This window comes from Chinchilla lanigera, unplaced genomic scaffold, assembly GCF_000276665.1.
Source record: "Chinchilla lanigera isolate Chin_1 unplaced genomic scaffold, ChiLan1.0 scaffold00015, whole genome shotgun sequence".
NCBI lineage: Eukaryota > Metazoa > Chordata > Mammalia > Rodentia > Chinchillidae > Chinchilla > Chinchilla lanigera.
Genome location: NW_004955416.1, coordinates 318,215 through 330,591, shown reverse-complemented (window position 1 = coordinate 330,591; position 12,377 = coordinate 318,215). Strand labels below are relative to the sequence as shown.

Below are 12,377 nucleotides of genomic sequence, written 5' to 3'. Positions count from 1 at the left end.
AAAAAAAAAAAAAAAAAAAAAAAAAAAGACTCGCTTTCTTTCACATATATACCTATTTACTGCTTGGATTCCTTACCAGAGTATGCCTTATTTTTATATTTTGTAAATTTGTTGTGAGAGCTTGTGAAATTCTTGTCAAATTATAAGTTTATTGCAATTTAAATAAGCAACACCTAGAAGAAATCAATTCACTTCCATAACTCATTTCACATATAAGAAACAGGCACACCAATTTCTCTGGATTGCTTAAGGCTATGCTCTCTATAAAGTACTTTTAGTAATTATAAAATGAAGGTGAATTAAAGGCCAAGAAAATCGAAGAAAAATAGGGACAAAGTCCAAACTATTACAGAATATCAGAATGTTTTCTTTACAAAATTATCTTGGAAAAAATTTTAAGATTATTTTTTAAGCACAGACCATGCAAAGTTAGTTTTTAATGCAGTAACTAAATTGAATGTTAATTATCAATTATAGTAGTAATTTCCTAATGCTTACCAAATTGGAAACAGAAACAGCAGGAAAATAGTTCACAGGTAAAAAATAGAAAGGGGGCAACAAAAATAGAATTGGATAGGAGAGTAAGTAATGTATGTTAATACAAGCAGGTAAAGGTGACTTTTTAGACAGTCAGTTCCCGCGGTGATACTATACCTAACAGCTGGCTGTGTTCCCCTGTGATGGAGTTCTGACTCGGGTCTGAAAAACAAACAATTGAAAAAAAAAAAGAAAAAATGAATGCTCAAAACAATTTTTAAAAATTCAGCAACAAAAGCAACCAAGGAAATAAGCAAAAAACTGAAAAGTTTAAACATTAATGAAAGAGTAATAAAAGAGAACTATTATTAAAAAGATCACATTCCTTAAAAATTACCAAATCACTCAACAATTTATTCATTTATCTTCTGGAGAATACTTGGGTTGTTTCTACCTTTTGGCTATCTTGAAGAATGTTGCTGTAAAACCTTGATGTACAAGCACCTGAGTTCCTCTTTTCATAGACTGGAATATTGGGCTGGGGACATAGCTCAGCAGCACAAGTGCCTGCTTGGCAAGTGCAAGGTCCTGAGTTTGACTCCCGGTACCAAAACAAAACAAACCAAACAAACACAGACTGGAATATTATTCAGCTATTAAAATAATGGAATTCTGATACATGCTACAACACGGATGAAACCTGAAAACACACCAGAAAAAACACTTTACGATTCCATATAAAACACTGAAAAAGGGGCAAATTTATATAGATAGAAAGTAGGTTAGTGGTTTAACAGGAGCTGAGTAGAGCACTGTAAGGGGTGAAGAGAAATTTAGGAAGTAGAGAGGAGCAATGGCTGTATGACACTGCGGATGTACGAATGTCAATTATATACTTAAAATGGTTAAAATAGTAAATTGTGTGTTACATGTATTTTACCACATTAAAAAATGTAGTAAAGCCAGACACAAATGTATACTTCTGTAATCCCAGCTACTGGGGATGCTGAAGATGGGAGGGTCACAAGTTCGAGGCCAGCCTGGGAAATTTAGAGAAACCCTGTTTCAAAAAATAAAAAGGAAGCCAGTGTTATGACACACACCTGTAATCACAGCACTCATGGAGGGTAAAGCAGGAGGATCCAACCTGAGTGACCTACTGAAAATCTGTCTCAAAATGAAAGATTTTGAAAAAGGCTAGGGATGAAGCTCAGTGAAAAGGCCTTGAATTAAATCCCCAGTACAACACACACACACACACACACACAAATGGGTGCTGAGTTCAATTACCAGCCCCCCCAAATAAATAAGTAAATTTAAAAGATCATTACATAAATTTGACTATGCATTTCCATAAGATGATTCAGGGCCCATGACATGAGTTAAATTTCCTCTTTAATTAAACAAAGGAATATATTACAATGACAGTTCATTACTAATATCAGATATGTTGATTTGGCTTTAAAATAAAATGACTGAATTGCCTTTTGTAATTATTTATTTCTTCAGTAATCTGAAATAAAGTTAGTAGCAATAAGCCAAATTCCATCCAAGAAATTAATAATCACCATTTCACAATCAATCACTTGCTTATTGCAAAGGCTTGAAAAGCATTAAGGGCTAAATAAAGAAAAGACCCTGAGCTCTGCTTTCCTTGAAGATTAAATCTCTTGAGACACTGAGGATTACATCTGGCTTACCTGAATGTGTCTGTGGGAACAAAATTAAATTGAGATCAGAGAGTTTGTGAACAATGGGAAAAGATTCTATCATTATTTTCAAACTTCTAATTGAAGTTAAATTGCTTTCCAATTATGATATAGGAAACAAACTACATAAAAGTACCTGTGAATTTTGTTCAGAAAAATACCAGATTTTAAAATATTACATTATTGTTATTTAGGCAAAATTCAAATAGTACTTTCTATGGCCCATGTATATGTTTTACATATAATTAAATCTAACATTTTAAAATATGCATGCCAAAGTGGGGATGTAGCTCAGTGGTAGAGTACTTGCTTAGCATGCAAGAGGCCCTAGGTTCAATTTCAGTACTGTAAATAAATAAATACACATCCTAGATAGAATATACTCTACAGATTCTCATCAAGGTAGGAATAAGGTAGAGATCTGACTTCCACAACTAATACATGAACATTTTAAGATATATTTTCAGAGGATTTTTAAAATTTGGTTTTGAAAAAGAAACATTGCAAAATTTTTCTATTCTAGGACATTTTCTCCAACATATTAGCAAGTGAATTCCTAGCTTTTACTTTAAATACATCTTCCCATCTAAATAAAGAGTACTTTATTACTCTAAATAAAGAGTTGTTCTTACACATAAAACAAAGCAAGAGTTAACAATTCTCTAGTAGGTTGAGACATTAGGTTACTTCACCTGTACCCCACCCTCCATCTCACAAGGAGGAGTAAAACTGAACCCTACCATGGTAGAGATGCAAGAGTCTATCTGCCACAGAAAAGAAAGCAGAGAAGAAATTGTAGAGTTTTAGAAATGGGAGAACTGTAGTGATCACCTAGACCTACGCTACTAACTCTAGAGCAAAAGTTGTGGAGGGGTTACCACATCACCCGTTTTTCTCACTACACTCTACCAGTGACCCTTCAAGATTTTGGTTCCCAAGCCCTGCATGGTGGTGGACGCCTGTCACCCCAGCACTTGGGAGGCTGAGGCAGGAGGATTGTAGTGAGTTCGAGGCTAGCCTGGGCTACAAAGTGAGTTTAAGACCAGCCTGAATTACAGGGCAAGACCCTGCCTCAAGAAGAAGAAGAAGAAGAAGAAAAAAAGGTTCCCAATTACTAAGGTACGCTAGGATAGACAAACTTGAAAACTTCATCTCTTGAAAATTGTTTTCCCTCTCCCTTTCTCCTTCCCTCTCCCTCTTTCTCCTCCTCCTCCCTCTCTCTTCTCTCTCTCTCTCATTGCTTTTCTGTCTTTTGCAACCATGAACTGTGACCCTCTGCCATGTGCTACCCTGCCTTGAAGGCAGCCGATTATACACTGAAACCTCTACACACGGTGACCTAAATAAACCTTTCCCCCTTTAAAAAAAAAAAAAAAAAAAAAGAGAAAGAAAGAAAAGAAAAAAGAAAATTGGGGCTGGGGATTTAGCTCAGCAGCACAGCGCCTGCCTGGCAAGCGCAAGGTTTTGAGTTCGATTCCCAGTACTGGAAAAAAAAAAAAAAGAAAAAAAAAGAAAAAAGAAAATTAATGTCTAGGTTAATGAGTGGCCAAAGACACACTTGTAATACTGCCAAAAGAGAAGGGTTAGAGAGGTCTTTTTTCCCTTCCAGTGCTAGCTAGGAACTGAGCCGAGGCCTTGCACATGCTGAGCACTCTATCATGGTTACACTCCACTGTTAGCATGAGATGAAGCCTTTGAGAACCTATGTTTCTCTTCTCAGTACTCTATTATATTTAACCTTTTTGTTTAAAAAAAAAAATACAAGCTATTTGGAATTCCATGGAATAGATTATATGAATAGAAGTAGTAAAACTACTCAGACAACTCAGGAACACTAAGAGTGGTTTTAAGGAGGAAAACACAAATGTCTTCTTCTTAAAAAATATTTAACTCCTCATATACCATATAATATGCTTGATTTCTGACTGTAAATTGATGCATGTGCATTCTCTGGTCAAGCCAGTACTTTTCCTCTACACACTCTCATCTCTTTGCTTGTGTAGTTCCTACAAGTTCAACTTTGACTTTCTGGTTTTAATTTACTATAATTAAAGGATTTCTGGGTAATCTTTACTTGATACTCATTTAGTAACTTGAAGAGTAACCTCCAAAACCTGCGAATGTTTCACTAATATATGGAAAGGCAGATGCGGCTCCGTAATAGAACACATGTAAAGGGTAAAACCAGAGAAAATGTGGGAGTAAACAAGTTCATGAACCTCCTAGAGTGGAAGTAGCTCCACCAGTAAACATCACAGTTGTTAAGCAGGCTGAAGTTAAAGGGCGTTTCTGGCTGTGCAATCCAAACTGCATTCAACATAACACTGCTCTATGTGTGGAAGCATTTCTATTGTCCTACAGCTGGGCTCTTCAATTTAACATTTTTCCGCTACCATGCGATTGGTAAGGGGACACCCATGTTTACCTAAGAGTGGAACTTGCACCAGGCGTGGTGGCACATGCCTATAATACCAGCACTTGGGAAACTGAGGCAGACTGCCACAAGTTCAAGGCCAGCCTGGGTCACACAGTGAGTTCAAGGCCAGCCCGAACGTCATAGCAAGACCCTGTCTCAAGCGTGGAAGTTGTCCTAAATATTACTCAAAATGACATTTATTGTAAGCAAACTATTTCCTGTAATATGGACTGTGTGCGCATAATGTATTTGTATCATATGGTTGCTTTCATAAATTAAGCTACTAGGCCTCGTGTGGTAGTGCACACCTATAATCCCAGCACTTGGAAAGCTGAGGCAGGAGGATTACTGCGAGTTCAAGGCCAGCCTGGGCTACAAAGTGAGTTCAAGGCCAGCCTGAACTGCATAGTGAAATCCTGTCTCAGAAAGATAAGAAAGAAAGAAAAACAAGCAAACATAACCAGATTACAACCAAAAAGCCTGGGGTACTCTATAGTTTAGTAAGGGAGCTCCAATAAATAGAAACAAAACATACTTTTTATTTTTTTGAATTTTTTTTTTTTTTTTTTTGGTACTGGGAATCCAACTCTGGACCTTGCACTTCCCAGATAGGCTCTTATGCCACTGAGCTATATCCCCAGCCCCTAAAACATACTTTTTAAATGAGGTAGATGTAATCAGAAAAATGAAGTGAAAACATTTCCTTATAACAGTAATGATTTATAGCAATAGTTTTATTAATAGGCACTTAATATATTTATCCCAGGAAATGGCAAAGAATAAATTGTCATGTGACTCAGAGAAAAGAAGGGGAGACAAAGGTCATTTAGCTGGGTTTTCGTAGTTTAGTTCAAGCCATCTACAATGTAAGCAATTTGTAAAGACAGCTAAACATAAATGGAACGAACCGTTACAGTAGTACAGCACCATGAGCTGAACTCCATGTATGGTACATATTTCTTACTGTGTAAGTGTATATTCCTTAGTGAATTAAGAGGGAAACAGTAAAAAAATGGTTTGGGGGTAGGGAGGTAAGTAAATCTGTCAAATCTGTTTAACAGTTAAGTAGATTTCTATAATGTACAACTTGTCATACCCTTCAATATGCTAATGGTTGCTTAACTAATCTCCAAAAAAGAATATTCATTCAGCATTCCTAAATATAAATCAGGAGAGATAACTCATTTTGCATCAAATACCTTGTGTAATTAGTGTCCTACTATATACTCTGGGAAATGTTGAACTAATATCAATATGTTAAGGTTAAAAGATAACCTTCTAGATCTTTTTTTTTTTTTTTTTGCGGTACCGGGGATCAAAGATCATCATTCTTATTTGATCACTCATTTACTTACTCAACACTAGTTCCACTAAACCAGTATTTTCTGAAATTTCCCGGTCAAAACAATCATAGGGTGTTTGCTAAGCTACAAATTCCTGGGTCAAAAACTAACCCTAATGATTCAACTTTACAGGCAGAGCCTGAGATTCTGTAGTTATACCAACAGCTTCATATATACCTGGGAGATAGTGCAGATCTGGTTCCAGAGCACTGCAATAAAGTGAATATCACAGTACAGTGAGTCACACAAATTTTGTGGTTTCCCAGTGCATATGAAAGTTATGTTTACACTATATTGTAATCCATTAGATGTATAACAAATAGCTTTATTCCAAAAAACCCAATGTGCCTCCTATATAACTTTAAGGAAACCCATTTTATTGCTAAAAAGTTCTAGTGATCATTTGAGCCTTGGGAGAGTTACAATTTTTTGCTGGTGGATGATCTTATCTCAGGGCTGATGGCTGCTGGTTATTCAGGGCAGTGGTTGCTTAAGGCTGGGGTGGCCATGGCAATTTCTTAAAATAAGGTAACAGTGAAGTTTGCCACAATTTATTCTCTTTCCCAAAATATTTCTTTGTAGCATGTGATGCTGTCTGACAGCATTTTACCTGCAACAGAACTTTTCAAATTTGAGGCAATCACCTCAAAATCTGCTATTGATACTTTACAAATTGCTTACATTGCAGATGGTTTGAACTCAATTATGAAAGCCCAGCTAAGTTTACATAATAATCTAAATCCTAGAGTCATTTCACCAATTTTCATGGCATTTTCACCAGGAAAAGATAACATCACAAGAAACCACTCTGCTCATTCACAAGAAGCAATTCCCATCATTGACGTTGTATCCCGAGATTGCAGCAATTAGGTCCCATCTTCATGCTCTACTTCTAGTCTTCTTGCTATGTCCACCACAGCTGCAGGTACTTCCTCACTGAAGTCTTCAAGCCCTTAACATCAAATGTAAGGGCAAGAATCAACTACTTCCAAACCCCCGTCAATGTTAGTATTTTGACTACTTTCCATGAATCACAAATGTTCTTAATGACATCTAGAATGGCTAAATCCTTTCTAGATGGGTTTCAACTTATTCTTCTTACATGCATCAGAGGAATCATTATCTACAGCAGCTATGCCCTTAGGAAATCTATTTAATAAAACTTGAAAATTGAAATTATGCCTTTATCCATACCCTGTGCCATGGATGTTGTATAGAACAGGAATGAAGACAACTTTAATCTTGTCCATCTCCATTAGCGCTCCTAGATGACCAGCGGCATGGTCGGTGAGCGGTAATATTTTGAAAAGAATCATTTTTTGTTTTCTGACCAAGTCTCAATAATGGGCTTAAAACAAAATTTATTAAACTGTGTTGCAAATAAATGTGCTATCGTCTAGGACTTACTGCTCCATTTACAGAGCACAGGGAGAATACATTCCAGGTGTGTCAAAGCTGTGGCCTGCAAGACACTTACCTTTGTTTTTTCAAAATGTTTTAACTACAGATATTTAAAAATTGCAAGTTTTGTTACTCATATACCTGAGCTATATTATATATTTCATATGTGGCCCAAGACAATTAGTGCCTCGGTCCTCATTCAGTTTTGGCTTAAGGGAACACAGTGTAGCTGGCCTGAATTTCTGTCCAGATCACTCCTTCTCCCCACACCAAGGCTGTTTTGCTTCATCATTTAGGTATTCACCAAAATACAGCTTTAAATTTCCTTCAAGAATCTTCCTTTTCATTCACAATGTAACGAAATGGTGAAAGAGGCCCATCTGTTGGGTTATCTTGGCTTTTGATGTGCCTTCCTCACTGAACTTAACTCACTTTTAGTTTCTGATTTAAAATGAGAGATACGCAGGTCTTCCTTTCACCTGAACACTCACAGGGTACTGTCGGTTTATTCATTAGCCTAATTTCAATATTGTCTTGAAGAGTGGAGTGGCTCAAGAGAGACAAAGAGAGACAGACAGTGAGACAGACATAGGAGAATGTACAGTTAGTGGAATAGTCAGAACACAAAATTTATTAGAGCTCATGGTGTCCCAAAACAATTACAATAGTACTATCAAAGATCACTGATCACTGATCACTCTAGGAGACACCATGATGAAATAGCCTGAAGAGTTAAATTCAAAGAACAGTGGTAATAATGGTATCTTGCATTTGATAATGTTCTACAGCTTTTACATTGTTTTTACCTATTTCATTTGATTCTCATGATAACCCTGTGACATAAGTAAGAAACATATAAAGAAACCAAAGCCACATGAGACTTTTTTTTCTTTTTTGCAGTAGTAAGTACTGAACCCAGGGCCTTAGCTACCACTCCCTGTATTTATTATGAGATGGGTCTTGCTAAACTGCTAAGTTGCCCAGGCTGGCTCAACCTTACAATTATTCTGCCTCAGCCTCTCAGAGAGCCGATGGTTTGGGCAAAGCATACTTGACATTTTTTTTTTATACAGACTCTTACTAGATAGTTCAGGCTGGCCTCAAACTCATGGTGATCCTCCTGCCTCAACCTGCTGAGTGCTGTGATTACAGGCAGAGATCACCACACCAGGCTGGCCAAGGCATACTGAATGTAAATTTCAAAGACCGGCTTGAACCTGCATTCTGATTTTTCTATTACATTCTGCTGGTTGTTAGTAAAATTTTGGTACAGGAATAAACATTAGTAAAATACGTAACTTCCAGGGAAGAAATAACTAAGGCAAAGGAGTTCAGAGCAACACATTCATGAAGCAACCAAATTATATGTCATCAAAGTAGCTAGCTAGTGTGTGCAACTACATAGGGACCACAGATGGCCATATCATGCCCAGTATAGAACACTGGCTACTCAGGTATGATGATCCCCATCCACTTTTGATAAGAGCATGTCAGGACATGAGAATTAAAAAGAAGCACATGTGCTTGTGGAATTCCATCAAGAGCCAGGATGAAACAGTAAAGAAGTCAAGAAGACAAAGAACATCTATTTAGAATAATATAGTATGTTCACCCAAAAACAAAAGAATGGGCTGGGGAAACGGAGGAAGAAGACACTCCACCCAGATGGACTGACAACTAGGACACCACTAATAGATATGTCCTGGAGATAAATATAGGATGCCTATGTGATAACAAAGAAGCAAAGAGTGCAGTCATGGACAAAGAAAATGGACCAATCAGCATCTCTCCTCCTTTCGATTCTTCCTGCTCCATCATTTACCACATTTAGTCACCAAATCCCATGAGCTGTGGCTTCATAACGCTTCTACACCAACCTCTTCTTTCCCACAGCACTGCTGTCATTCAGATTTTTACCCTTTCCAGCTTAGGCTATTAAAATATTTCACTCTTCTCGCAGCCAATTCTCCTATCTTGAAACAATCCTTCATTTTCCTCCATATTAATAACCCGAAAATTCTGCCTTTATTGGGTTGTTTTGCTGGTTAAATGAAGTGCTCTCAAAGGTCTCCAGGTGACAGTGATGAGTTCCCAACCGTTTGTGAACAGAACATCACTTTCACTTCTCATTTCTATCGCAGTCACATGTAGGGCCCCTCAAAAGGAACAAGGGAGAGCTACCTTAGCAGGCTGCCTCTTTCCCTACTTCAAATTCTCAGGAAGGGGATGCCAGTGGGGGTAGCACAGGCTAACAAGTTAGACATCTCTAAACAGATCATGGCTTATTATTTGGACCATTTGTTTGTTTAGAGGGTTTTTTGAGACAGTCTTGCTGTGTAGTCCAGGGTGGCCTTGAACTCACTATGTAGTCCAGACTGCTCTCAAGCCCATGGCATTTCTCCTGCCTCAGCCTCCCAAGTGCTGGGATGACAGGGGTGCGCTACCATGCCCAGCTGGGGGGCTGGGGATTTAGCTCAGCGGCAAAGCACCTGCCTGGCAAGCACAAGGTCATGAGTTCGGTTCCCGGTACTGGAGAAAAACCAAAAAAAAACGAAAAACAAAACCATGCCCAGTTGGACCCTTAGTTTACAGGATGAGCTCCAAAAACTTTCCTGATATTCAAGCCCCTTTATAGTCAAACATAACTTTACTGCTCTAACCTCATCACCAGCTGTTCATAGTCATCAACTCTTTGCCCCTCACTCTCTGGAATACTCTGTGAACCTGCAGTTTAGACACAAGAATCTTTTCACTAAAATTTTCCTTCTTCCTCTCTACCTACCTGATTTCTATTTCCTTTGAAGGGCTAAACTCAAGTGTTTCTTTCCTTGAGATTTAACTTTCTAGGTTTAATCTTTCTCTAACAGTTGGGTACAGCACACAGTAGCTAACCTGAAGGAGCTTAGAGCACCCTGGAGTTAGACAGGCAACTACACTGGGTGACTAAAACACTACATTAGTGGTACAGAAAGAGATATGGGAATATATAAATAGCATTATGGACCCTGGAGCAGTAACAGAGGCCATTAAGAAAGAGGGGATTTTGAACTCAGTCTTAAGTATTTGCTAGGTAACTATAGGAAAGAATATTTCAAGAAGATGAAACAAATGCACTGAAACACAGGCATTTGAGTACATCTGTTATAACTGGTGTGTAGAATGTACAAAACAGCAATAAGCAAGGAAGCTCAAGCCAGGATGCTCTAGATCATTAAGGGCTATGTATGACTTGCGAAGCAGCACAATCTTTTCTCTCTGGGCGACGGGGAGACATTATGAGGTTTTAAATGGGACAGTAACAATAGTATGGGTTTATATTTGAGAAAAACTCCCAGGTAATTACTGCAATAGATGGTTTGAAAAGGCAGAGAAGAGGAAAAATGACAATGAGGATGGAGAGAAGGGGAGAGATATGGGACTTATTTCAGAACAACAACTGGTAAGAAAGACAATAAAAAGGAAAAACAAAGGAGGAAGGAGTAAATATCAAAACTCACCAAGGAGACAAAAAAAAGGAAATTAGCTAGGTATGGTAGTGCATGCCTATAATCTCAGCACTCGGGAGGCTGAGGCAGGAGGCAGGAGGCTGAGGCAGGAGGCTCGCTGCGAGTTCGAGACCAGCCTGGGCTACAAAGTGAGCTTAAAGGCCAGTCTGAACTGCATAGCAAGACCCTGTCTCAAAAAGCCAAAAAAGAAACCAAAACAAAACAAACAAACACACACCAAGGGTAAGAGGCAGTAAAGTAGAAAACACAGGAGTGAGAATGGAAATAGTAACTCTCTAGAGCTCACCAGTATGGATTAGTATTGAATAAGATGAAGGACAGATGTCAATATATGGTCTGCCAAAAAATGTATACACACTTCAGCAGTTCACTGTACTAATAAATGTCTGAAAGCCAATGGCCACCACTCTGAGCACCTCTTGTAACTATAGAAGATAACTTGTATTAATCTCGTATCTCAATAAATTTAGTATTAAAGTATTTATACAAGCTTTTTCTTTCCCTGAAGTATACACTTTTTGGTGGACTCTGTATACACCATTAAGAATTTGGATGCTGGGTGTGGTGGCACACATCTGTAATCCCAGCACTTGGGAGGCTGAGGCAGGAGGACTGCCATGAGTTCAAGACCAGCCTGGGCTACAAAGTGAGTTCAAAACCAGCCTGAAGTTTACACAGCAAGACCTGGTCTCATAAAAAAAAGAATGTGGGAAGAAGGGTTTTAAAGCACAACTTACTGTAAAATACGGGGTCAGTCGTATAAGAACAGAGGATGGGGGCTTGATAAACATATTAAGCTCTGCAAAAACTGAGAAAAGAAGCTAACTAGAATCACACAGAACAACATCTGAATAGTGTTGATAGTACAACTGAGGTTGGAAATGATGAATCCGTGGTGCTACATTTTCAGGGCTGTGAGATCCCTCACCCCACCTTTGTCTTTGCAGTAACACAACTGTCAGAAGTAAGAATGATAGCACGAAAAAAATAAATGAACACATTTTAAAAATTAAAAAGAATGAAACTAGGTGTGGTGGTGTACAACTGCACTCCCAGCTACTTGGGAGGCTGCATCAGGCAAACAGCAAGTTAAACCCCTCCTGAGCAACACAGCAATTTAGTGAGACCCTGTCTCAAAACAGAAAGTTAAAAAGGGGGGAGGGCTGAGGATGTAGCTCAGTGTGAGGAACCTGGCTTCAATCCATAGTGCTGAAAAAAAAATAAAGAAATAGAAATTCAGGATTAATTTAATGAAAGATTAGTGATACAAATAAAGATTTAAAAATTATATTTAAAGTTGAAGGATGAACTTCATAAAACTCAACATAAAGAAAAAGGAGAGCTGGAAATTTAGCTCAGCCGCACAGCACCTGTCTGGCAAGTGTGAGGCCCTGAGTTCAACTCCTGATACCAAAAAAAAAAAAAAAAAAAAAAAGGTGCTGAGACCAAAGGCTGGTAACCCTACCCTAGAGAAGTCACTGAAGGGAGCCGAGAGAAAAACATCACTGAAAGAACTCTGACTGCA

At 38.2% G+C, this 12,377-nt stretch overlaps 1 protein-coding gene across 1 annotated transcript in view; it reads right to left on the bottom strand.

The window, feature by feature from the left end:
* Positions 1–12,377, bottom strand: part of Slc12a6 (solute carrier family 12 (potassium/chloride transporter), member 6) — a 98,598-nt gene that overhangs the window by 45,221 nt on the left and 41,000 nt on the right. Inside the window, exon 3 of the mRNA XM_005381156.1 lies at positions 655–699. Coding sequence (XP_005381213.1) covers positions 655–699 — 45 coding nt within the window. The remainder of the gene's footprint in view (positions 1–654; positions 700–12,377) is intronic.